Here is a 26,279-nt window from a genome sequence, read left to right as displayed (position 1 = left end):
CTTGTCTCTTGTAACATTCTTTATTTTAAAGTCTATTTTATCTGATATGAGTATTCCTACTCTAGCTTTCTTTTGATTTCCATTTGCATGGAATATCTTTTTCCATCCCCTCACTTTCAGTCTGTATGTGTCCCTAGGTCTGAAGTGGGTCTCTTGTAGACAGCATATATATGGGTCTTGTTTTTGTATCCATTCAGCAAGCCTGTGTCTTTTGGTTGGAGCATTTAATCCATTCACGTTTAAGGTAATTATCGATATGTATGTTCCTATGACCATCTTCTAAATTGTTTTGGGTTTGTTTTTGTAGGTCCTTTTCTTCTCTTGTGTTTCCCACTTAGAGAAGTTCCTTTAGCATTTGTTGTAGAGCTGGTTTGGTGGTGCTGAATTCTCTTAGCTTTTGCTTGTCTGTAAAGCTTTTGATTTCTCCATCAAATCTGAATGAGATCCTTCCTTGCTGGGTAGAGTAATCTTGGTTGTAGGTTCTTCCCTTTCATCACTTTAAGTATATCATACCACTCCCTTCTGGCTTGTAGAGTTTCTGCTGAGAAATCAGCTGTTAACCTTATGGGAGTTCCCTTGTATGTTATTTGTCGTTTTTCCCTTGCTGCTTTCAATAATTTTTCTTTGTCTTTAATTTTTGCCAATTTGATTACTATGTGTCTCAGCGTGTTTCTCCTTGGGTTTATCCTGTATAGGACTCTCTGCGCTTCCTGGACTTGGGTGGCTATTTCCTTTCCCATGCTAGGGAAGTTTTTGACTATAATCTCTTCAAATATTTTCTCAGGTCCTTTCTCTCTCTCTTCTCCTTCTGGGACCCCTATAATGCAAATGTTGTTGTGTTTAATGTTGTCCCAGAGGTCTCTTAGGCTGTCTTCATTTCTTTTCATTCTTTTTACTTTAGTCTGTTCCGCAGCCATGAATTCCACCATTCTGTCTTCCAGGTCACTTATCTGTTCTTCTGCCTCAGTTATTCTGCTATTGATTCCTTCTAGTGTAGTTTTCATTTCAGTTATTGTATTGGTCATCTCTGTTTGTTTGTTCTTTAATTCTTCTAGGTCTTTGCTAAACATTTCTTGCATCTTCTCGATCTTTGCCTCTATTGTTTTTCCGAGGTCCTGGATCATCTTCACTATCATTATTCTGAATTCTTTTTCTGGAAGGTTGCCTATCTCCACTTCATTTAGTTGTTTTTCTGGGGTTTTATCTTGTTCCTTCATCTGGTATATAGCCCTCTGCCTTTTCATTTTGTCTGTCTTTCTGTGAGTGTGGTTTTTGTTCCACAGGCTGCAGGATTGTAGTTCTTCTTGCTTCTGCTGTCTGCCCTCTGGTGGGTGAGGCTATCTCACATCCATGTTATTGTGTGTATAGTAGGTGTGTGAGTGTGTGTGTGTGTAATGGTGTTCCCTTGTAGGAACATACCACTGTTTGTTTATCCATCCTCCTGTTGATGAATATCTGGGCTCTTTGTGTTTTGGGGCTGCTATGAGTAAAGTTACAATGAATGTTCTCATACAAATCTTTCTATAGACATTTTCTCTTGGTTAAATACCTAGGGTTCAAATTATTGGATCCATTGCCAGACTTTTTTCTGAAGCAGTTGTATCATTTTACACTCTTTCAGACAGAAGTGTTTGTCTGACCAATGATGTCAAGCACTTCTACATGTGCTTATCAACCATTTGCATATCTTCTGTGATTGTGAGTCCTTGTCTTTTTATTATTGAATTGCAGGGGTTCTTTATATGTCGCAGCTGCCGTGTTCATGTTTTGCGAATCTTTTCTCCCAGTCTTTGGCTTCCTTTTAATTTTCTTAAAGATGTCTTTTGAAGAACAGAAAATTTTAATTTTCAAATACAATCTTGCCAATGGTTTCTTTCATGATTATTGATATGTTTTAAGAAACCTGTGTCCACTCCCAAGTTACGAAGATATTCTCATATGTTTTCTTCTGAAAGCTTCACATCTTGGTCAGTAGTTTTTTGATTTATCTTGAATTAATTTATGTATATACTGTGAGTTTGGGACTCTGCCTTTTGGCTACTCCTCAGCATAATGTGCTTCTGTTTCCCTGGCTGACTAATGTGTACATACACTGATGGCTGTGCACTTGTACATTCTATTCTTTCTTTACCCCGCTTCCACAAATATTTACTGAGTGTTTATTATGTGCTAGGTGCTGGGCTTGTTTTTGGGTATATAGTGTTGAACAAAATATAAATAATCCATGTCACCATGGAGGTGGTAGTCTAGTAAGGATAAATAGACATTGAGCAAATGAACAGAAATGCTTTTATATTCAAGTCTAGTGAAGTCCTATTTGTCTTAGAAAACTCACATTAAGTCAGTATTTGAAAACCAGACATTGTAAGTCAGTATTTGAAAACCAGACATTGTAAGCCATGGCTAAAGAAAATCATGTGATCATATCAGTTGATATGGAAAAAGTATTCCACAAAATCCAGTACTCATTCAAGATAAAAGTCTCAGCAAACTAGGGATAGAGGGGAACTTCTTCAACTTAATGAAGGACATCTGTAAAAATCCTCTGGTTAACATCATATCTAATGCTAAGAGACGGGTTGTCTTCTCCCTAAGAATGGGAACAAGGCCAAGATATCTGCTTTCAACATTCTTGTTCAACGTTGTATTGGAAGTTCTAGCAGCTTCAATAAGGCAAGAACAGGAAATCAAAGCCATTCATATTGGAAAGGAAGAAAGAAAACTATCCCTGTTTGAAGATGATATGATTGTCTGTGCAGAAAATCCCAAAGAATGTATGAAAAACAAAACAAAACAACTCTCCTAAAACTAATAGGTGAGTTCTGCAAGGTCTCAGGATATAATATCAACAAATAAAAATCCATCACATTTCTATATGCTAGCAAGAAACATGTGGGAACTGAAAGTACAGACACAAAACTATTTACCGTCACTCTCAGGAAATAGGACTATATTTAACAAAACGTGTAGGAGCTTTATGCTGAAGATTATAAAATGCTGATGAAAGAAATCAAAGACCTAAACAAAGGGAGAGAGACTTGCTCACAGGCTGGACGACTCAACATAATGAGGTGTCAGTTCTCCCTAAATTGTTCAGTGCAATTACTGTGAAAATGCCAGCAAAGGTTTTTTTTTTTTCCCACTTAAAGTCATCCCGATAAAGTACTAAAAATTATCAGCCTTATTAAATATCAGTCCTTGAGCACTGCCTTTTTAGAAATATACATACAAGTTTTTATTTTAGAACAGTTTTAGATTTATAGAAAAATTGGGAAGGTAATCCAAAGAGTTTCCACACCTCTCACATTGTTTTTGCGGTTATTAACATCTTACATTAGTCTGGTGACTTTGTTAAAATTAATGAATCCATACTGATACATTATCATTAACTGAAGTCCATACTTTCTTCAGACTTCCTTATTTTTACATGATTTCCTTTCTCTGCTCTGGAATCCCATCCAGGATTCCACTTGACATTTGGTCATTTCTGTCTTGAGCTGGACAGTGTGTTAGATTTTCCTGGATTGTGATGACTTGGACAGTTTCGTGGAGTACCTGGTGTCAGATATTTTGTAGAATGTCTCTCAGCTGGGATTTGTGTGAGGTTTTTCTCATGACGAGACTAGTGTGATGTGTGTTTTGGGAGGACACCCACAGAGGTAAGGGCCACCCTCATGCATCGTATCATGGGTGCACTATCAGCTTAGCTGATCACCGTGGCTGTTGGTTTGATCGCCTGGCCGAGGTAGCATATGTCAGTTTTCTCCACTGTAAACTGACCCTTCACCCTTTCCCTTGAGAACCATCAAGGGTTTTATACACAAGTGTCTTCTAAAATTTATATGGGGGCTTTCCTTGTGGTGCAGTGGTTAAGAGTCTGCCTGCCAATGCAGGGGACACGGGTTCGAGCCCTGGGCCGGGAAGATCCCACATGCAGCGGAGCAACTAAGCCCATGCGCCACAACTACTGAGTCTGTGCTCTAGAGCTCACGCGCCACAACTACTGAGCCCGTGTGCCACAACTACTGAGCCTGTGTGCCACAACTACTGAAGCCCATGCGCCTAGAGCCCGTGCTCTGCAGCAAGAGAAGCCACCGCAATGAGAAGCCCGCGCACTGCAATGAAGACCCAATGCAGCCAAAAATAATAAATACATAAATAAATTTATTAAAAAAATAAATAAAACAAAATTTATATGGAAAGTCACAGGTCCTAGAATAGTTAAATAATTTTGAGAAAGAATAAAGTCAGTGGAACGATTGTTATGAAAGCCTGCAAGAGCTACAGTAAACTAAGGCAGAATGGTATTGGTGGAGGGACAGACACAGAATAGAGAATCTAGGAAAAGCAATTTAATGGAGGAAGGATAGGCTTTTCAAAAAGTGGTGTGGGAACAATTGGACGTCCATTGGCAAAACGATGAACTTTGGCTTAACTCTCACACCTTATATAAAAATTAAGATGAATCATGAACTTAAATGTAAAACTATAAATCTTTTAGAAAAAAACATAGAAAAATTTTAAGATGTAGGGCTTGGCAAATAGTTCTTAGACTTGACACCCAAAGCATGATTCATAAGAGAAAAGAATTGATAAGTTGGACCTTCAAATACAGGCTTTTACTATGCTAAAGACCCTGTTAAGAGGATGAACAGATACGTTTGGAGACCAGGAGAAAATATTTGCAAACTACGTATTTGAGAAAGGAACAGCATCTAAAATATACAGAATTTTTGAAATTCAACAGTAAAACAAAGAAACAAAAAATAGTGCAATTAGAAAAGGGAAAATAGCATGAATGGACATTTCACCAAGAAGATCTACACATGGTAAATAAGCACATGAAAAGATGTTCACCATCATTACCCATTAGGGAAATGAATATTTAAACCACAAAGAGATATCACTACATACCTATCAAAATGGCTAAAATGAAAAATAGTGACAACCCCAAGTGCTGGTAAGGTTGTGGAGAAACTAGATCCCTCATACATTGTTGGTGGGAAGTAAAAGATACAGCAACTTGGGGAAACAGTTTGGCAGTTCCTTATGAAACTAAATATTCAGCCACCATGTGACCTAGCTATGCATTCTTGGGCTGTTTACCCTGGAGAAATGAAAACATATGCTCACATAAGAATTTATACACCAATGTTTATAGTAGAAACCACCAGCCGTCCTTCCAAGGGTGTATTCAAGGTCAAACAAACTGTTGCACATCCACACCATGGTGTAAAACAAAGACTCTCAGTTTTTTCCTTCCTTCTGATGTAGGGAAAAACCCAGTTCGTCCTTTCTGCGTGTTTGTTTATCCTGTGTGTCTACTTTACTTCACTTCTGACACTTGCGGTCCCCAAATGTGTGAAGGTTTTCCCCACACCAGTAAGTGGTTCTCAGTCACCAGCTGGGTGTCCCTACAGTTTAACTCAGTTCTGGCACTGAGTACCCTGAGATAATCCCAGATCCCACCAGTTAAGGGCTCAGTCCCCTAACACTAGGGCTGCCCCCTCCTTTTTAAGTTAATTTAACTGTAAAGTATTTTATTTCACAAGCCCTTTAGAGTTGGGTCCTCAGGCTGTTTCCAAATGGGAATTCTCACTGTTTTTGTTTTGCCCTATTCAGTCATTTAGAGGCAGTACACTTTCACAATCTCTATAAAAAGTCAAGGACACCATGCCTAACAGACTAAATCTCTGGCAATAAAAATTTGAAAACAGCTTTTGGTCTTTTCCACTTGTAAGGTAGGTCATCAACTGTCGGGATGTTCTTTGAAGGTAACTTTGGTTTCTGGGAGGAAGCCTTAGAAAAAGTAAAGCTCATCTTCCAGAAGATTAACATTGATCTTTAAAATCTAAAATAAAAATAATGCAAGTATGTAATGCCCACTCCGCTCAGGTACTTGCTTGCCACCGTGCTGGTGCTTTCTTGGTGTGAAGGAAGATGCAGGTGGGACTATGAGGGAGCACTGGGTGACCTGTGGAGGAGAAGGGGGCCTGGTCCCTGCGGAGAGGGCGTCTCTGGGCCTCGTTTTCCCGTCTGTCAAATGCCGTGGTTGGGCTAACTCCTCTCGAAGCTCCCTCTGACTTTGGATTTTTAAGTTTTTTTGAAATATTTAAATACTTCCCTAACTAGCCATCCTTTCTACTGTTGGAGCCGCTGTGAGGGAGTGACGCCCAGGGAGCCTGGAGGCAGGCTTCTGAGCGCCTCCTCTTTGCAGTTTTGTTTTTCTTTTAAGTGAATTTTTGTAACAACAGTAACAGACATATATTCTGGTCTAAGTGATAGGATATTTTCCACACCTCAGAAAGTTACCATCTGCATCGTATCCAGGGAGTAATTTTCCACCCATGTCATCCTTCTGGTGTGCAGCCCAGGTCTGGGAATAAGAAAAGGCCATTTCCATCCTTCTGCACTCAGACCAGGCACTTTATTCCTTAGGTCCGCACCCAGCCTTATTCACACTTGGTATTCAGTTCTAATGAGCTGAATTGTTTTGCTTCCGCGCAGCTTACAACAGAGTGGAAGCCTCAGGTTCACAGAGGATGGCAGAGCTTTCAGTACTACTCTTACAGTGGTAGAGGATCTGCTGGCCAATGGAAATCCAAGAAGGAGGCAAACAAATTTAAAAACAACAAAAAACTGTATGATGGCCCAGAGTAGCCATAGCCTTTCCAAAGGATGACCATTGTCATTGAGAAAAGTTTAAATTTTGTTTATCGCCTCTGTGAAATACTATAGTAACATTTCACGGTATTTCTGTACCAGTGGTTCTCCAGCCTTTCCTGTCATCAGAATCCCCCTGAAGCCTGCCGGCCCTGCCCCAAGTCCCTATTTCTCAGGTCAGGGGTGGGGCCAGAGTCTTACTTCTAACAGCTTCTCTAGTGATGTTGGTGCAGCTGGTCCTGGGACCACACTTTGAGAGCCACTGTCCTACATAAAATCATCTTCAGTGTTGTTTAAAATCATAAGTGTAAATTTCCTATAATTAGCGTACGTGTAAAGCTCATTGCTTACTACATAATTATTTCCAAAATATCTTCATTTTGTATCATCCTCCCCTTAGCCCCCTCCTAAGGGAACCTAAGGTCATGGGATTTTTTCGCTTTCAAATACATAATCCTCTGTGCCGGTTCCTCCTATGAGAGTCTGCTCTCAGTTTCTTCAATGCAGAGAAACTCCAAATATTTGTAATGTTTCCATTTTTGAATTCATTTGTTTCTACTTTCATTTTTCTTATTCTTAATTTTATTTGGTTGTCGTTTTACTATTGGAACCCAAAGCTTAGTTTTACTTTTTTTTTAGATTACTAATATACTCAATGCTCTTTTCTCTTAGCATAGGTCATAAATTCCTCTCTGTCACGCACACCCTACAAAATTCAAAAGGTTATATGACTCTGTATAGTAAAAAAAAGTTTCTCTCCTACCTCTGTCTCCCAGCCACCCAGTTTCCTTCCTTGGAGGCATCTACTGTTAGTAATTTCTTGACATACATGCAGTCTTCATTATTTACCAATTTTGTATTTGTGGATTTGCCTAGTTGCTAAAATTTATTTATAACCTCAAAATCAGCACTCCTGGGGCTTTCATGGTCATTTGAGGACATGTGCAGAACATCACAAATCTGAGTCTCCTACCCACATGTTCCCAGCTGAGGTCAGACAAGGAGGTGGTCCGCCTTCTCATTTCACCTCCTACGTAAATAAGTATCTTTTTTACCATCTATTTAGTGCTGTGTTTTGTGTATTTTTGTGCTTTTTGGGGGTGATTTTGCTGTTTAAATGGCCCCCAGGCCTAGTGCTGAAGTGCTGTCTAGTGTCCCTGAGAGCAGGAAAGCTGTGACATGCCTTGTGGGGAAAATGCGTGTGTGAGATGAACTTCGTTCAGGCGTGAGCTACGGTGCAGTTGGCTGTGAGGTCAGTGTTAATCAATCAACCGTATATATTACATAAGATGTCTTTAAACAGAAAGACACATAAACCAAGGTTAGGTACTGATGAGTTGGCAGAAATGTGAGCAGGGCCTCGCAGGACACTTAACTCTCTCTCCCCGAGGAGCAGTGGTTCCGTGTCCGTTGCTTCGGTGTTCTCAGAGATGTTCTAGAGCAGAGCTGCCTCGACAAGTGAGAATTGACTGTGTAGTAGTTTCACTGTTTTCATGACCCAGATATTTTGCAATTTGAATTCAATGCTTTCATGTACTAGCTAATCCTTAACACTTACAAAACTTATAGAAAAATGCAGAACTATGTGTTTCGCAGGGGATTTTAGCAGAGAGCACAGTATAATCAGGACGGGTTGTGGCTGATTAGGGCTGATGGAACCTGACACGTAGGCCTAAATTTCACCTTCTGCCATCTCGCCACGATGTTCAGAGTATGATTTAGGAGGCACACGACCGCCTTCTCTGCATTAAGAATTAAGGAGTGTTGTTTGATTTCCACCCTTGTGAATGACTTGCTGAGTGAACCTCCGTGCTATGCTTTGACTTTTATCATTAGGTCTGCTGTGGGGAGAGATCAGGCAGGTGAAATCTCACTGTGAGTTATCGAATAGTGTCTTCTCGTAGTGAAACAGTGATATGGAAATACACAACGTGGATATTGCTAGTGGTGGTTACTCGTTTGACTTGGGGAAACATTCTTTTTAAGGACAGAAGCGTTGTCCCCGTCCTCCGGGAGCTTAAGATCTAACGGATGGAGCAGCATCCTGATTGGTGGCTGCACTGAGTGTTTTATGTGCTTTTGGGGAAGAAAGAAGAGATGGGTCAGTTCTGTCTGCGCAGAGTGTGAAGGGCAAGACCTGGTTTCATAGAGATAAAACATCTCTGGAATTACGGATCATGTCAATGGGAAGATGTGTTTCGGTTTGAAAAGAAATCCCACAAGGAGCTTCTCAGGACTGTATCTGTTGAAAAAAGCAAAGTCGGCTGGTGTTTATCAGGAGAGGACAAGCAGTGGCCCTGGCAGGAGCAGCCTGGGACCAGGTGAGAGGCAGGTGGCCTGGGCTTGGGCCCTGATGCAGTCTTGGCAGGCACAACCCTGGGCAAATTAGTTTATGTCTGTCATAGTGCTGTCAAGAGGATTAAATGAAAGAAAGAAGAAGAATAAAGAAAAGGCTTCAGAGAGGAGGTGATGTTATGTCACCATTTGTAGGCAGTGTTTCAGGCTGTTAGCATCTACTTAATAATTATGGAGCTACCAACTATACTTCAATAACATATAAAAATAAATAAATACAGAAACAAACAAAAATATAATTATGGAACTAAGGGCTAGTGAAGCCTTTGTGTGCTAGAAAGACTCTTTCCTCCACTGTAGCCAAGACTTCAGGATTTTATATGCAGCGACTTTATTTGGAGGATCTTAGATAAAATCATTTTATTTAGAATATTTAGGAGAGAAGAATTTTTAACCTGGAGGCTATGTCTTCTGTGTGACAGTAATATTTCTAATTACCTAAAATAGTTTTTAATATGCAGTTCAGTGAGTTGATTTGAAGCAAGTTTTAATTTTACTTGCCATAGCCATTCGGCTTGCTAAGTATTTCTGGGCGAATACTTTAGTCTTTTTCATTAGCTGAGTATTTTTTATTTAAAGACTATTCTGTACACGTACATTAGGGTTATTACACATTATTTTAAATGCTGAATTTAGTGGATAATTAATTATGCTGTCATTCTCCATATGTGTAATATGTGGAACGACCGTAAATACCTTTCATTAGAAACAAAAATAAATGATGACTAGTAGGTTGACCTAAGTTGAGATTAGTCAGCAGTTTTGATGTTTCACTTGACTTTGATGAGATGCTGAAGAGCGTTAAGGATGAGTTCGGTATATTTGTTTTATAGTGTTTGTGTGTATTATTTTTTATATGCATGAGACGAATTTTTTCCCTGGCATATTTAGGAAAGTATTCATTCATACTAATGGGTATTGGTAACATGAACTTAATTTTAACTCATGATATTTTTCTTAAGTGAAAATTTGTGAAAGAGTGGTTGGGAGTCTGACTACAATTCCAAGTATGGTGACATCTTTAGATACTTATTAACCGGCCTTCAAATTAATTTTGTAGGGTCTTTTGTCTGCAGTCATTCCCTCATGCATTTGCTTAATTACAGATTTTAACCTTTTGACTTATGACAGCAAAACTGATTTCTCTTGGAACTGAGTACATTGATTTGTGTTTTTAAAAACCTTTAAAAAGTTGTGTTTTTCCATTTGTTTCTGTGTCCATCATAAGAGATTTTTCTCTTGAGTACTCCTCTATTCTTGAATAATTAAGAAGTTTCCAGCACGACAGAACAATCTCTCATTCTTGAAAACACGGCATTTATGAGCAGAGAATGGTACTGCTAGTCATTTCTCCACTGAATTATAGTGATGAAAAGACATGTCTTCTGAATGGGAACATGGCCTTGTATATTCAGATAATGATTGTCTATAGAATTGCTTTCCTCACTCCTTTCTTTCCCCCTTAGACTTAATTTTAATCAAAGACATTATCTACACGAAAGGTGCCTATTACCAAAGAAGGCTGCGGTGGCAGGGGGTTTCTCGGGCTCTCTGATCGGTTGGCCCTGGCCCTGTCCCTTGTCGGGCCTGCCCTCCGAGCGGAGCTGCCAGGTTCTTGCGTCACGGTCTTGACAAGTGGTGTGCTCATTTATACAGCAGCTGGGCCTTGCCAACCCGTGGAAGCCATGTGCCCCAGGCCGCAAAGTCCAGTGCCAATTTCGTGCTGGTGGCTTTAAGCCATGCCTTAAATACGTTGCTGAAACTGGTGGTGGATAAATAGTCATTGGAGGGAAGAATTGCATTCATTTATTCGCGCGAGGTAAGAGCATTTGTGAATGGTAAAGGGCTGCTGGTATTTCTGAGCAGTAGACCCTCCTGCGTTCTGGAGCTACAGCTTTCTGCCTTGGGGGCTTCCCTTTTGTTACTTACATGCTCCTGAATCAATCAGAAAAACGCATCTCCGTGGTAAATCTTTAGAGGAAAGAGTTTATGTATACTTTATTCTCTTCAGTGTTAAAGTACCCAAAGTACAAAAGCAAAGTTGTTGGTATCAGTGCCCACAATCATAGCTAGGAATTAGGCACACCAGATGCTGGGAAAAATGATAATTGTGTCCAAATGCACAAAACTCAAGGAAAGAGTATGGGACGCTCTTAGTATAACTGTGTGTTAAAACATTCTCCTAGGCATTTCATGTTACTGCAAGGTACTGATTTCAAAACGCAGTGTCCATTTGACCCTCTATTGGCTATTTTCTAGTGGGAGAGATGTATATGTCCACAGATACTTACCACTAGGTTCATTTGGCACGAAAAGTGTGACTATTTCTATATTAAACATCTAGGTAATTTATATTGGCTTCAACCAAGCCAGCAGGAGATAAGTTTTCCTGGTGCCCAGTTAGTTCCAGAATTTGTAGAAACAATATCTTCTGTTCTTTTGCACATCCAGACTGGACTCTCGGTGGTCTTATTCATTGTGTATTGCACAAGACCCCTCCCAGAATAACCCCCTAGTTATTCTCCAAGGTGGAGCTAGCCAGATAATGTGTGGCCTTGTCTCTGAGGACTGGCTTCATTTGCACGTGGCCCTTTTCCTTATGGTCCCACTCTCCCGAGGACAGAACTCTGGCCGGGTCATCAGGACCGGGCCTGGGCTTGTAAGACCTTTGCCCTATTTGACCAAGTTTCAACTGTGCACTTGGCTTCTTTAACTCCTTCGGTTTAGGTTATATAAACATTATGTAGCCTAATCTTCTCTGTTTCTCTAAAATGTATAAATATTTTGATATAGATTTTCCTGAATTCAGAGCTGGCTTCTACTAACATAACGTGATGTATTTTATTTCTCCACCATATTAAATTACATTTCCCTTCTGATTAATATCACCTATGAGATAGGAGAGGTGAAAACACTTTAATTGAACCCAATTACTGTTTTGTCATGTAATTAAAATTGCAAAAAGCCTGTTAACATACCCATATTGATATAGCAGAATTAAAGAAAATGCTATTTATGGAAGGACCCAAAATCCTAGGGTCACTCCTTAACACATAGGTGCCTGAGAAGTGAAACATGGTGTGTGTCCTGGGAAGGAAGCCAAGAGGGGGCAGGAAAGGTGGTTGTGTTCACCCAAAGCCACATCTGAATAAATATTCTGCTCGGCCGTGAAAGTTTTTAAAGGGAAAAAGGGAAGTAATCTCAGTTAATCATTGAGATGGTGGGTCACCGTCATCACCATCCCCCACTGTCTGCAGGCTTGTGTACAGGCTTGTTGACTTGTGATTTTTCTTTAGATGCTATTTTGTTCACATAGTTTGTTTGGGAGATTACTGAAACGGAAGCTAGGGGAGAGATCTGGTCATCTGTTAATTAATTATTCTTCATTTCTAGTCCTCTGATTTATGGAAAGAACCAACAGGTTAGGCAAGGTATTGTGTGGTCAAAAGATCTGAAAGGTGTGCTAGGGCCTGAGATGAGTAGAGCATGGGGGTGCCTGATTTAAGGTTAGTGACAAGATGAAAGGGCCTCTTCCCCGTAGAGAGCTCTTTCCTGCCTAAAGTTGCTTACAGCCTTACTTTCAACTTCTTGTGAAAAGCAGTATTTTTGACATTTGCCTACTCAACAGCATGACATCTGTAACGGAGCCTGGTGACCAAGGAATTTTATGGCCCTGAAGAACAAGTATACAGTCATTACACAGTAAAATAAAACTGCTTGCTGTAGTTAACGGATTCCTGAAGTTCCAAGACCTGAAAGAACTCAGTCTTAAAATGCTATTTCTGCAGCTGCTAATGCTGGAAATGAAGCTGATAAATCAACACTAAGAAATGCTTGGCACTGACTTTGGACCACAATGAGGTTTGACTGTGAACCCACAGAGAAGACATTGAAGGATTTCATGTCACTAACGAAGAGATTATCCACATTTCTCTTCTACTGCTGGAAGTTGATCAGCCAGCGTAGTAAATAAGTTGAATAAAAGCTGAATTTGGTAATGTTGCACCTCTTGTGCATTCCTTGAATGAAGGGGGAATTGCTGGAATGGTATTAAATTCAGACAAGCGTGAGGAGAGTAGTGATGAGGATGAGGGTGGCATCATGAATGTAGGTGTGATAGTGGGATTTACAATAAGAAATATATATGTGGTCTTCTTCCATTGTTCCTAGCACATAGCTCCTAAAACCCTTCTGACTGTAATCTGTAACACATAGGGGCATTCTTTTGTTGTAATGTTCAGTTTTGTTCTCAGTTCCTGAAAAATGGGTGTCTATTGTTATTCGTAGAACAAGCCCTTTTCTACTACCCCTGAGTTTATGTTAATGAGGGTAGAAACCCATATTAAAGTGTCAGGAGACAAACAAGCCTTCCTAAAGGCCGTGTGCCGGGGGGCCCATCATTTGAGGATGATGTTCCAGGCCCATCATCAGATGCCCAGGTTGAGGCTGACGATCACCATGGCGATAGCCACGCTGTTGTACTTTTCTGAGATCCTCTTGCAGCCCCATACAGTGAGCTGCGCGTGTAGCATAGGTGTTAGCTTAGACTGAACTAAGCTTTAGTGACTATTTTCCTTAGAAATAAGAAAGATTTTTTCTTACTAAAAGACAGCATAACATTTTAGCTTTAACGTGTATTAAAGATTTCATTAACGGGTATCATTGAGAAACATCTGTTTGGCATAAGAGCCAGTATTATCAATTTCCTAGAAAATCTGAATGTCTTGGGGAAAAAAGCATTGAGTGATTGGCATTGTGCTTCTGACAGTTGATTTATAGCTAGGGAAAGGAATTTGGAAAGGCAAAGAAGTTTTTTATATGCCAAGCATTTCATCTGTGGAAAACAAAGAATGTTGCCCACCGTCCTGTTCTACAAGTATCATGTCATTAGCCACTGCAGTTGCTGACCTGTCCAGTGGTTAAGACTCTGCACTCCCAGTGCAGGGGGCACGGGTTCGATCGCTGGCCAGGGAAAATTCCACATGCCATGCAGCCAAAAAAAAATTACAATACAGTACACCCTGGAAGGAATGCAGGGTGAAGATCAGAATGAAGCACTCTGTGTGCCAGGAAAACAGGCAATATTTTGGGCCTATCGGCCCTTAGATAGTTAGGAATATTTCAGGAGAAATGTTTTATGAACTGTATTCTTGCATCTTCCCATACTTAGAAAAGCACTTACAGTTCATTAACTGAAATAATATTCTTTGTGACTAGCGGTAACCTTCTAGCGAGATGTATGCTTGATTGCACGTACCCCTTCACCAAAATCGTGTATATATTGGCTTCTCCCTCTATCTCTTAGAAGCAGTTTCTCAGTCACTTGAGAGAATGTCTCCTGGGCCACAGTCCTCAGTAAGTCCTCAGATAAAACTGAAACTCACAGCTCTCACGTTGTGCATTTCTTTCCGAAGTGGACACCTGTGTTGTTAAAAGTAATCTCTTACCCAGTCACTGAATGCAATTAATTAAGATACAGCAGCATTACGTTTATATTGGCATTATTCTTTTCTTTGTTTGTTTTTGTTTTTTTGTTATTTTTTTTAACACCTTTATTGGAGTATAATTGCTTTACAATGGTGTGTTAGTTTCTGCTGTATAATAAAGTGAACCAGCTATACATACACATATATCCCCAAATCTCCTCCCTCTTGTGTCTCCCTCCCACCCTCCCTATCCCACCCCTCTAGATGGTCACAAAGCACCGAGCTGATCTCCCTGTGCTATGCAGCTGCTTCCCACTAGCTATCTATTTTACATTTGGTAGTGTATATATGTCCATATATTGGTGTTATTCTTGATACAATTATAAATGGGTTTAATACAACCTATTAAAATGGCTAGAACTCAACTCGCCATATTTTTTTTTTAATTAATTAATTAATTAATTAATTTTTGGCTGTGTTGGGTCTTCGTTTCTGTGCGAGGGCTTTCTCTAGTTGTGGCAAGCGGGGGCCACTTTTCATCGCGATGCGCGGGCCTCTCACTATCACGGCCTCTCTTGTTGCGGAGCACAGGCTCCAGACGCGCAGGCTCAGTAGTTGTGGCTCACGGGCCTAGTCGCTCCGCGGCATGTGGGATCTTCCCAGACCAGGGCGCGAACCCGTGTCCCCTGCATTAGCAGGCAGATTCTCAACCACTGCGCCACCAGGGAAGCCAACTCGCCATATTTTTAAATAACTTTTTCTTATAATAATTCAACTATTTCAAAATAACAAGTTTAATAAAAAATGTAATAGATGTCTATTTAGAAAATTTAGAACTATAAAAATAGAAAATAGAAAATAAGGACCAGGGATTATAGCTATTGAATCTTGCATAGTTCTTCCACGGTTTCTAAATACAGTATGTGTGTATTTATAGGTAGATATATATATATTTACATAGTTAAGATCATATCATACATTTTTATATTCTCTTTATCACTTTGTAAGTATGTAGTTATGTCATTAAAACTCTTTGCAACCATTATACTTTATGACTGCACAATGTTTTACTGTATGGTTCTACTATAATTTACTTAATTTCCCCCTCTCTGGGGAAAGTTTATGTTGTTCGTAATTTTTCTGTATTATAAATCACACTGCAATGAAACTTCTTTGTGTTTCACTTCTGTCTTCATTTACATTATTTCTTGTGATAATTCCTCGAAGGGTAGTTACCGTGCCAAAGGGTATGAACAGGTTTGAGTCTCTTGCTAGTGCTAAATGGCTGCCCAGAAAGGCTGTACCAGTGACGCTTCCACCAGTGACATAGGGAACGGCCTTTTTATAGACATTTTCTTTGCATTTGTCTACTCAGCAGGAACAAAAACATACTCTTTGCCCGCTCTTTATGAGCAAAAGTTAATGGAAATTGGCTGTTTCCCTGCCATTATTTAGTCCAGTACAGTATATAAGCTGTGTGTTGACTGGGCCCAGCTTCATTTTTCTGGGTAGATGCTGTTTCAGCCCTGCCTCTGCAGGTTAATGGGACGCACCTGATCTCTTTTGCATGGCTGTGACCACATGTGGGTCACATTTGGGTACCATGGCCCTTTCCGGTAAGCTAATTGTGCTTTAGAGAAATTACCACTACTTAGTTTCTCCTTTACGCACAAGACTGAGGGAGATTGAAGGAAGGACTGTTTAAACCGCTGCCAAATTCATTCATTCTAACAGACAAAATCACATTTACTTGGTGAATGTTGAGATTGTACAGAATATTTTTCTTTGTAAGTCTAAACCTTTCCTTGGGAGATCAGGGTCATCTATTGAAAGTTCCCTCAACTTCCCGTCTTTCGGTCTCAGAAGTTTTAAAATATTTTTAATCCATTTTCTCATTGGTAACCTCCTTCATTTTTATATGTTCCATTCATGCAAACCCATTATGATCTGACTTCTGTCTTCACCCAGCCATTGAAATTGCCCTGTTGATGGTCATCTTGTCAAATAGTTCTTTACTTTGCCCCCTGCCTAACATCTTTGCTACATTTGATCCTGTTGACCAATTTCCTTTCCATCCTTTTCTGTTTTCCCTCTTTCCCTTCTCCCTTCCTCTTCCGCCTGGTGTCAGGTGTAGTGCTAGCCTCTGAGTGCACGGACATTTGGGAAAGAGAGGGGTTGTGTGTCTTCTACTCTCAAGAACCACATAGTCTAGCAGGAAGACAGACAGTCGGTAATAATACAGCACATTAAGAATTGTATATACAGTGGCACTTGGTTCAGAAATGACCTTGGTTTCCTTCTAGAAACTTCCTGTCCTAGGCTTCTGTGAGAACCCTTTGGTTCTCTTACTCTTTTTTTTTTTTTTTTTTTTTTTTCAAACATCTTTATTGAAGTATAATTGCCTTACAATAGTGTGTTAGCATCTGCTTTATAACAAAGTGAATCTGTTATACATATACAATATGTTCCCATTTCTCTTCCCTCTTGCATCTCCCTCCCTCCCACCCTCCCCATCCCACCCCTCTAGGTGGTCACAAAGCACCGAGCTGATCTCCCTGTGCTATGCGGCTGCTTCCCACTAGTTATCTATTTTACATTTGGTAGTGTATATATGTCCATGACACTCTCTTACCCTGTCACATCTCACCCCACCCCCTCCCCATATCCTCAAGTCCATTCTCTAGTAGGTCTGTGTCTTTATTCCCGTCTTGCCACTAGGTTCTTCATGGCCTTTTTTTTTTTTTCCCTTAGATTCCATATATATGTGTTAGCATACTGTATTTGTTTTTCTCTTTCTGACTTACTTCACTCTGTATGACAGACTCTAACTCCATCCACCTCATTACAAATACCTCCATTTCATTTCTTTTGATGGCTGAGTAATATTCCATTGTATATATGTGCCACATCTTCTTTATCCATTCATCTGTCGATGGACATTTAGGTTGCTTCCATGTCCTGGCTATTGTAAATAGAGCTGCAATGAACATTTTGGTACATGACTCTTTTTGACCTATGGTTTTCTCAGGGTATATGCCCAGTAGTGGGATTGCTGGGTCGTATGGTAGTTCTATTTGTAGTTTTTTAAGGAACCTCCATACTGTTCTCCATAGTGGCTGTATCAATTTACATTCCCACCAACAGTGCAAGAGTGTTCCCTTTCCTCCACACCCTCTCCAGCATTTATTGTTTCTAGATTTTTTGATGATGGCCATTCTGACCGGTGTGAGATGATATCTCATTGTAGTTTTGATTTGCATTTCTCTAATGATTAATGATGTTGAGCATTCTTTCATGTGTCTGTAGGCCATCTGTATATCTTCTTTGGAGAAATGTCTATTTAGATCTTCTGCCCATTTTTGGATTGGGTTGTTTGTTTTTTTGTTATTGAGCTGCATGAGCTGCTTGTAAATCTTGGAGATTAATCCTTTGTCAGTTGCTTCATTTGCAAATATTTTCTCCCATTCTGAGGGTTGTCTTTTGGTCTTGTTTATGGTTTCCTTTGCTGTGCAAAAGCTTTTCAGTTTCATTAGGTCCCATTTGTTTATTTGTGTTCTTATTTCCATTTCTCTGGGAGCTGGGTCAGAAAGAATCTTGCTGTGATGTATGTCATAGAGTGTTCTGCCTATGTTTTCCTCTAAGAGTTTGATAGTGTCTGCCCTTACACTTAGGTCTTTAATCCATTTTGAGTTTATTTTTGTGCATGGTGTCAGGGAGTGTTCTAATTTCATACTTTTACATGTTCCTGTCCAATTTTCCCAGCACCACTTATTGAAGAGGCTGTCTTTTCTCCACTGTATATGCTTGCCTCCTTTATCAAAGATAAGTTGACCATATGTGTGTGGGTTTATCTCTGGGCTTTCTATCCTGTTCCATTGATCTATATTTCTGTTTTTGTGCCAATACCAAACTGTCTTGATTACTGAAGCTTTGTAATATAGTCTGAAGTCAGGGAGCCTGATTCCCCCAGCTCCATTTTTCGTTCTCAAGATTGCTTTGGCTATTCGGGGTCTTTTGTGTTTCCATACAAATTGTGAAATGTTTTGTTCTAGTTCTGTGAAAAATGCCAGTGGTAGTTTGATAGGGATTGCATTGAATCTGTAGATTGCTTTGGGTAGTAGAGACATTTTCACAATGTTGATTCTTCCAATCCAGGAACATGGTATATCTCTCCATCTATTTGTATCATCTTTAATTTCTTTCATCAGTGTCTTATAATTTTCTGCATACAGGTCTTTTGTCTCCTTAGGTAGGTTTATTCCTAGATATTTTATTCTTTTTGTTGCAATGGTAAATGGGAGTGTTTTCTTAATTTCACTTTCAGATTTTTCGTCATTAGTGTATAGAAATGCAAGAGATTTCTGTGCATTAATTTTGTATCCTGCTACTTTACCAAATTCATTGATTAGCTCTAGGAGTTTTCTGGTAGCATCTTTAGGATTCTCTATGTATAGTATCATGTCATCTGCAAATAGTGACAGCTTTACTTCTTCTTTTCCGATTTGGATTCCTTTTATTTCTTTGTCTTCTCTGATTGCTGTGGCTAGGACTTCCAGAACTATGTTGAATAATAGTGGTGAGAGTGGGCAACCTTGTCTTGTTCCTGATCTTAGTGGAAATGGTTTCAGTTTTTCACCATTGAGGACAATGTTGGCTGTGGGTTTGTCATATATGGCCTTTATTATGTTGAGGAAAGTTCCCTCTATGCCTACTTTCTGCAGGGCTTTTATCATAAATGGGTGTTGAATTTTGTCAAAAGCTTTCTCTGCATCTATTGAGATGATCATATGGTTTTTCTCCTTCAATTTGTTAATATGGTGTATCACATTGATTGATTTGCGTATATTGAAGAATCCTTGCATTCCTGGGATAAACCCCTCTTACTCTTTATATCCCCTTCCCTTAAAGAGGATAATTGCCAAGAGCTCTGTCTTTTGCCCATTTCTGCTTTTACTCTCACTTTCCCATGGGTTCTTGTACATCCTTACGACATTAACTCTTACCTCTATACAAACAAATCCCAAGGTCTCCATTGCTAGCACTGACCTCTTACCTTATTTCCAAACCTCAGACTGAGTCCTAGAAATTGTAAGATGGCTCTGTCACCCATACTTAACTTCAACACGTCCAAAGTTGTTTCCCTCTCGAACCAAAGACACACATGTGGAAGTAATTTGGACAAACAAATAAAATTCATCCCATGTTCTCTGTCTCAGTGGTATTGCTTTCTCTGTTACCTGGTCTCTAGAAGTCTGTGGGCCATTTTTAACCTTTAATTCAACTTATCTTGTGTCTTACCTACTGGACAATGAGTTAAGTACATTATGAACAGGATGTGGTGAAATCCTTTTACTATGAGGTAGGTGTTATTTTCTGTATCGATACATGAGAAACTTGAGGGCCGAAAAAAGTCAAATGCTGTGTCCAAGGATAATACACAGAGCATCCAAGTGGCCGGCCTAGGGTCACAGCCCATGGGTGTCTCTGCTCAGTGTGGCCTTTGCCCGTGATGTTGTACTGACTCTTTTCACGGTCCGTCTCACTGTCGCTTCTGTGCCAAAGTTAACACATTTAATGTTCACATTTGTACGTTTGTTACTTTCAGTGGCTCTATAATCTACATATATTTGTGACCAGAAGATATTCTTAGTAATGTGGAAGAACTTTTCAGTGAGTTAAGCTAAAACAGGGCTCAGCAAACTTTTCCTGTAAAGGACAAGATAATAAGTATTTTAGGCCTTGTGGGTGGTACAATCAACTATTCAGCTCTGCCTTTGTAGTGGAAAAGCCTCCACAGACAATATGTAAACAAATAGGCATCACTGGGTTCTTCCAAACGTTATTTTCAAAAACAGGGCATGGGCAGGTTTGGCCCGCAGGTCCTGAGTTGAATGGTATTTCATTTTCACCATCTAAGCGAATGTGTTTTCTTTGATTTATTCATGCATGTATTTAAAATGCATTGAGGTATAATCTAAGTTGCTCAGATAAGGTAGAAGTTAAGATAGGTAATTACAGAGAAGTAATTTGAATGTAACAGTGTTGGGTCTGTTTTGACTGAGAAATAATTGAGTTGCTCAGAGTTCTGAACTTTGTCCACAGGTAGATGTATGAGTTTTTGCAAGTTGCAAGATCTATTTGAGGCCTAGATTCTTTATAAAATAATAAGAGTAATACTTGCCTCACAGAGTTGTTGGAAGGATGAAATGGAAAACCACTTTCCATAGAGGCAGGACCATGGTCGGCATTATCTTTCTGGGTCTCCTGTATTTTCCAGATGGACTTTCTCACAGAGAAACTTGACAGAGGAAAGAAGAAAGCCATTTACTTTTCAGATGGCAGTGGGAAATCTAGCATAGAAACAACAAATTGTTTTGGGTGGGGACAAATGACAGATGAGGGCTGAGCAGATAGATTAAGAAGTCTGAAAGCAAGGACAAGAAAAGTGAACTTTCCTTAGCAAGCTAGGGGTGGGGTCAGGAGAACCAAGAAGGGACATGTGGATGGGGCACCTCGGTGGGAGCAGAGCCTGGGGGTGCAAGTGGGTGTGGGCATGTGTGGAGCAGAAACAGAAGAAAGGGGGGTCGGCAGCCCATGAGTACGGCCTCAGGAGCACCTTCCCTGGAAGAATCCTGAGCTTGGTGACAGCACATGGCTTTGGAAGAGAGAGATGCTTGTCGTGTCTTGCCAAAGGCACTGAGCTGGGTCGTGTCCTGCCAAGGGCGCTGAGCTGGGTCACTGACAACCTACCAGCGTGACTTAGTGCTGAGACGCAAGAGGCGGCACGGGCATATTTATAATGTATATCCACTGCAGTGACAGGCCACTGAGCACTGTGGAGGGGAAGACACATTTCCGTTGAAGTGCAGCCAAAAACACTTTTCGCAACAGCTCTGACAAAATAGTGCCATAAATGAATAAACCCAGAGAGTTTCTGGGTATCTCTGAAAGCTTCTAACGTGACGGCCGTCTCAGACAAAGGGGCTGTCCCCAGGTGTCACGCATGATTTAACTCGGATCTGGGAGGTCTCGGTTCCATAAGCTGAGTGGGCTGTGCTGTCTGGGTGCATACCAGGTGTGCTTTGGTTGGTCTCTTGGAGCAATGTCATTCCCTCCTAATGCAGTTTATTAGCATGAAGTTATGTATTTTCTTGGTGTGATCGCAGAGTCCTGGAAGTCAAATCACTACCTAGTTGCATGCGTTATAGTAGCCCAGTGGGTAAAAATGCCAGGTTTTAGAAGATGTATTTGGCAGATTTAAGTTCATGATAAATTTTTTATGAACCTAGGGATTTGACCTCTAAAGATCTTCATGCCTGAGATCCCCGAGTCAATTTAAACTTTCTCGTGGGCCAGCGGGGAAGTATTCAGAATCCTTCAGTGTTGTCTTAACACCTCCTGTACCTTAGAGTTTGGGCCGCTATACCTGGATCTTTGTCACCTCATTTTTGATGTGAACAGCCTATGAGTGAGTTCCAGCTGTGAAATCTGGTCCTCTTCTTATTAAATTCTGGACATTAAAAAAAAAATCTGGTCAATACGCTGCGTTCTGGATGCTCTGTGTCTCTTCCCAAGTGAGTTTAGTCCTGCTCCTGGTTTCCTGTGGGTGCGCAGTAGAAAGTTGCTCTTTTACAAAAGTGACATGTAATTGATGGGATCCTGCAATGGTATTAAGTTTAAATGACATGACCAGATGTGAGGACAGAAAAGATTTGCATCTATAAAAATAACTTCAGCTGTCCACTGGTACAGTGTATCACTCTGTGTAATATTTCCTTAAGTTTTTTCACTTTTATTTTTTAAAAATCACATAAAAATAACCATTACCTAAATTGGTGTATTTTATTGGAAACATCCAAAAGAAAAGTGTTGTTCATGTCATCTTATAATATGGTGAACTAATCCAGAAGTCACATTTTGTCAGGAGTGAGCAGAACTTGGTGGTTATGAGGATGAAATGGGCAGGATGGCATTTCAAACATTCTCCTTCCATCCTTCAGAGACGTGGACATAATCATGGGCTTCCTTTAAGGAATGAGACCCCCAAAAGTAGTCAAAATAAAAGAAAGTCATGGGACTTCCTTGGTGGTGCAGTGGTGAAGAATCCACCTGCCAATGCAGGGGACACGGGTTCCAGCCCTGGTCCGGGAAGATCCCACATGCCACGGAGCACCTAAGCCCATGCGCCACAACTATGGAGCCTGCGCTCTAGAGCCCGCGAGCCACAACTACTGAACCCGCGTACGACAACTACTGAAGCCTGCGTGCCTAGAGCCCGTGCCCCGCAACAAGAGAAGCCACCGCAATGAGAGGCCCGTGCACCGCAACAAAGAGTAGCCCCTGCTCGCGGCAACTAGAGAAAGCCTGTGCTCAGCAACGAAGACCCAACGCCGCCAAAAACAAAAAATAAAAAATAAATAAAATAAAATATATTAAAAAAGAAAGAAAGTCATCACATTGATAGTTTTATTCAACGTGAGGGGTCCAGGACATGATGTGACCTGATAAAGGAAATTTTCTTTACACTCGTGGATCTAAATGTCAAGGGGAGGACAACTAGAGATTAGGGATCTAAACATGACGTTCATGATTCTCTTGATGTAGAGCAGAGAACATAAGCCTCTCTGGGCAGATTTCCTTAATTGGCTGTTCTGTCTGAGTGGGGGAGGGGAGGCAGGCATCAGTAGGGTGGTGGGGAGCTGGTGGGAGACAGGGCGTCCCCGCCCCCCTCCCCCTTACTTTCCGCAGAGTGAAACGTGACTGGTGCTTATGTGTGTGCTCTTTCCAGAACCCGTGAAAGAAGTTGCTGCGATGGTTGGCTGGGCTCTCAGGAGAGCTGCCCAGGTGCACGTCCACCTGGCAAGGAAGGCCAGCGGGGTCTGCCGAGGCCCTGAGCATCAGGCCTTGGGCGCGAGGCCCACTGCCCTGGAGCCCACCGGCCGGGGAGCTCCCGGGGCCCCGGGCGGCGCGGTGGAGCTGCTGGGCAAGTCCTACGCCCGGGATGGCTACAGCAACCTGTCCCGCAAGGTCCTGTCCAGGGTCGGCAGGAACCTGCACAACCGGCCGCATCACCCGCTGTGGCTGATCAAGGAGAGGGTGAAGCAGCACTTCTACGCGCGGTACGTGGGCCGCTCGGGGACGCCCCTCTTCTCTGTCTACGACGACCTCTCCCCGGTGGTCACCACCTGGCAGAACTTCGACAGCCTGCTCGTCCCGGCCGACCACCCCAGCCGGAAGAAGGGCGACAGCTATTACCTGAACGCGACCCACATGCTGCGCGCGCACACGTCCGCGCACCAGTGGGACCTGCTGCGCGCGGGGCTGGACGCCTTCTTGGTGGTGGGCGACGTGTACCGGCGCGACCAGATCGACGCCCAGCACCACCCTGTGTTCCACCAGCTGGAGGGCGTGCGGCTCTTCTCCCGGCACCAGGTGAGTGCGGCCCCTCTCGGGCGTGGAGGCCCCTGCGGTTTATCTCAGCCAAGCCCCCGGGGTCCTTGACCGTGCTCGGCACCCGCGCGTTATCCGTCCTGGGTGGCGTCCTCTGTGCAGGCGGAGCTCAGTGCTTTCTGGCTGATGCGTTGTGTCAGTAGCCGCAGGAGTTGGCAGGCCTTTGCTGCCTCGTGTCTGTCCTTTTGCTTCCAGTCCCGACGTGCCTGTCTCTGCGTTTCTCCTTGTGAGTGGGTAGTCAGTGGCTCACACTTACCCCAATCCCGGATGACTCGAGATGCAGCCCTGAGACCCGTGGTCTGGTTACCCCAGATCTCAGTTAGCGGAGGTTAATTACACGTTCTGGGTGTTAGGCACGAATGAATTTCTTAGGTAGCCCGGCGACTGGTGGTTTAGTGGCTGAGACTGTAAGCTGTCTTCTCGTCCCACACGCTTTCCTTACCGTCCCCTGCTTTACACTTGTGGGTGCTTTACATTTTTTCTTTTTGAGACGTCTTCATTATTGCTCTTCTTGAAGTATGTGTTTGGATGCATAGAGCCTTTTTGATCAGGAAATCTGATATTCCGGCCATTCTCAAAAGCACCCAACTCCTTGCATCTGTTAGCTGACATCCTAATATGTTGTGCACAGCTTTTTTTTTTTTTGGCAATTTATGAAAATTTCTTAAAGCTTGAGTCTATTTCCTAAAAAAGTGCAATATCACTTGTCTTTCATTAACATATTTTAAAACCATCTCCGTTTTTATGTGAGAAACAAATGGAATTAATGAGGCATTATTCCTTTAGTACTTCTTCCAAACATGTTCATTGAAACAGGAGGAATAATTGTCACAAAACTCCTTCCCACAAAACACCAGGTAAGTGGGTTGTCGGATATGAGCAGGAACAGTATAGGATCCTGAGGCTGATAAGTAACCATCATTTGTTGTGTTAAATGAGTCGTGTTTTAGGAGAGGACTGTTTGCTTCAGGATGTGCTATCTTCCTGGGAATTCTTGATAATTCAGAAGTAGGTATTAGCTTTACACAAAAGGCCATCCAAGCTTGATCCCAGAGCTGCTTAGATGAGCGCTTTTGCTACTAGGAAAAGCTGACTATTTTCTATGTTAGGAGTGATAACTATTAACAAGGATACAGATTTATTAGGAAACAAAAGGGAGATGGACAAAGACAGGTCAAAGTCTGGGAAATATGACCAAGTGATGGAATGTCACCTACAGTTAATGAGCCAGCAGAGGTGCGACACCAGTGACAGGGTGTCCAGGTCACGGCAGTGGCAGGTGCACAGCCCAGTTTATCTCATTACAAAAATGAGAAAGGACAGTGCTCCCTGGTTGGTAAGCCTGCAAGCCGTGGGAATGGCAGAGGAGAGGAGGCTGCAGGACACACACTGGTGTTTTAGTGGCGGAAAAAATCCAGGCTCCCTTAGAAGGTGGGAAACGGAGCGGGTAGGGAATTAACCTCATCTCATTTCACACTTGTGCAGGGTCTGGTCCAGTTTAGCGGGGAGCAGGCATGGCTTGTTTTCAGATGATGTGACTGTATATTCTGCTTCTAGTTAGAAAGATTACACACACACACATGTACACGTATGTGTCTAAGAATATAGTTTGATAAAGTAATTCCACGTGCCGTATTTCGTTTGCTCCTCGTAATAAAAACCTGTGAGACAGATTATTTCCACTTCAACCACGAGGAATTGGAAGCCCCAGTAGGTTAGCGACTTGCCCAGTATTACCCAGCCAGCTGGTGGCCGAGTAAACCCTGAACTTCACCTGTTCTACTGTGGTCTGTTGCTTTTCATAGAGGAGCTGCTTGGGACCAAGCGGGGCTTTAGTTCCAGGAATGGTGTGGGGGAGATAGGGGTGGAGTTTTGTGGATTCCTGGCCTCAGCTAAAGTGTTGGTACTAAGTCTGACCTAATCTTAAATCTCAAAAAAATTTGTTTCCTTCTTTCAGTTTATTACCCTATGAATAGGATTTTTTTCAATAGTTTTAATCATGCTACATATATAATTTACAAAACTATATTGTCATCCTTTAAAGTTTTCCTGTTATTTCATAATCTCAGTAATCATTGTTTTCATCACTACATGGTATATTTCAGCAAGGAGAAAAGTGCATAGAGAGGTATGGGGTAAAGGAACAAGGATAAACATAGAAATGGCTGAACTATGACAATGTATATTTTATTTAACTATTAATTGTGAATAAAACCCTTTTGTGTTTCGAAAAAGGTAAGATGTATCGGTATTCACAAATATAAATGTGTTAAATTTACCAATTTAAAGACATACATTATCAGATTGGACATTTTTCAATTAGAGAAACCTGAAACAAAATCACACCAGAGGTTGAAAGTAAAGGGCAGGAAAAATATATATCAA

General features: G+C 41.4%; 1 protein-coding gene across 7 annotated transcripts in view; it reads left to right on the top strand.

The window, feature by feature from the left end:
• The window catches only part of FARS2 (phenylalanyl-tRNA synthetase 2, mitochondrial), a 397,991-nt gene that overhangs the window by 66,315 nt on the left and 305,397 nt on the right, over nt 1-26,279 (top strand). For all 7 annotated transcript variants that reach the window (XM_057554781.1, XM_007173908.2, XM_057554782.1 and 4 more), the window contains one exon: nt 23,233-23,876. In XM_057554781.1, coding sequence (XP_057410764.1) covers nt 23,233-23,876 — 644 coding nt within the window. The remainder of the gene's footprint in view (nt 1-23,232; nt 23,877-26,279) is intronic.

Source organism: Balaenoptera acutorostrata, chromosome 10 (genome assembly GCF_949987535.1).
Source record: "Balaenoptera acutorostrata chromosome 10, mBalAcu1.1, whole genome shotgun sequence".
Classification (NCBI taxonomy): domain Eukaryota; kingdom Metazoa; phylum Chordata; class Mammalia; order Artiodactyla; family Balaenopteridae; genus Balaenoptera; species Balaenoptera acutorostrata.
This window is presented reverse-complemented; position numbering and strand designations above follow the sequence as displayed.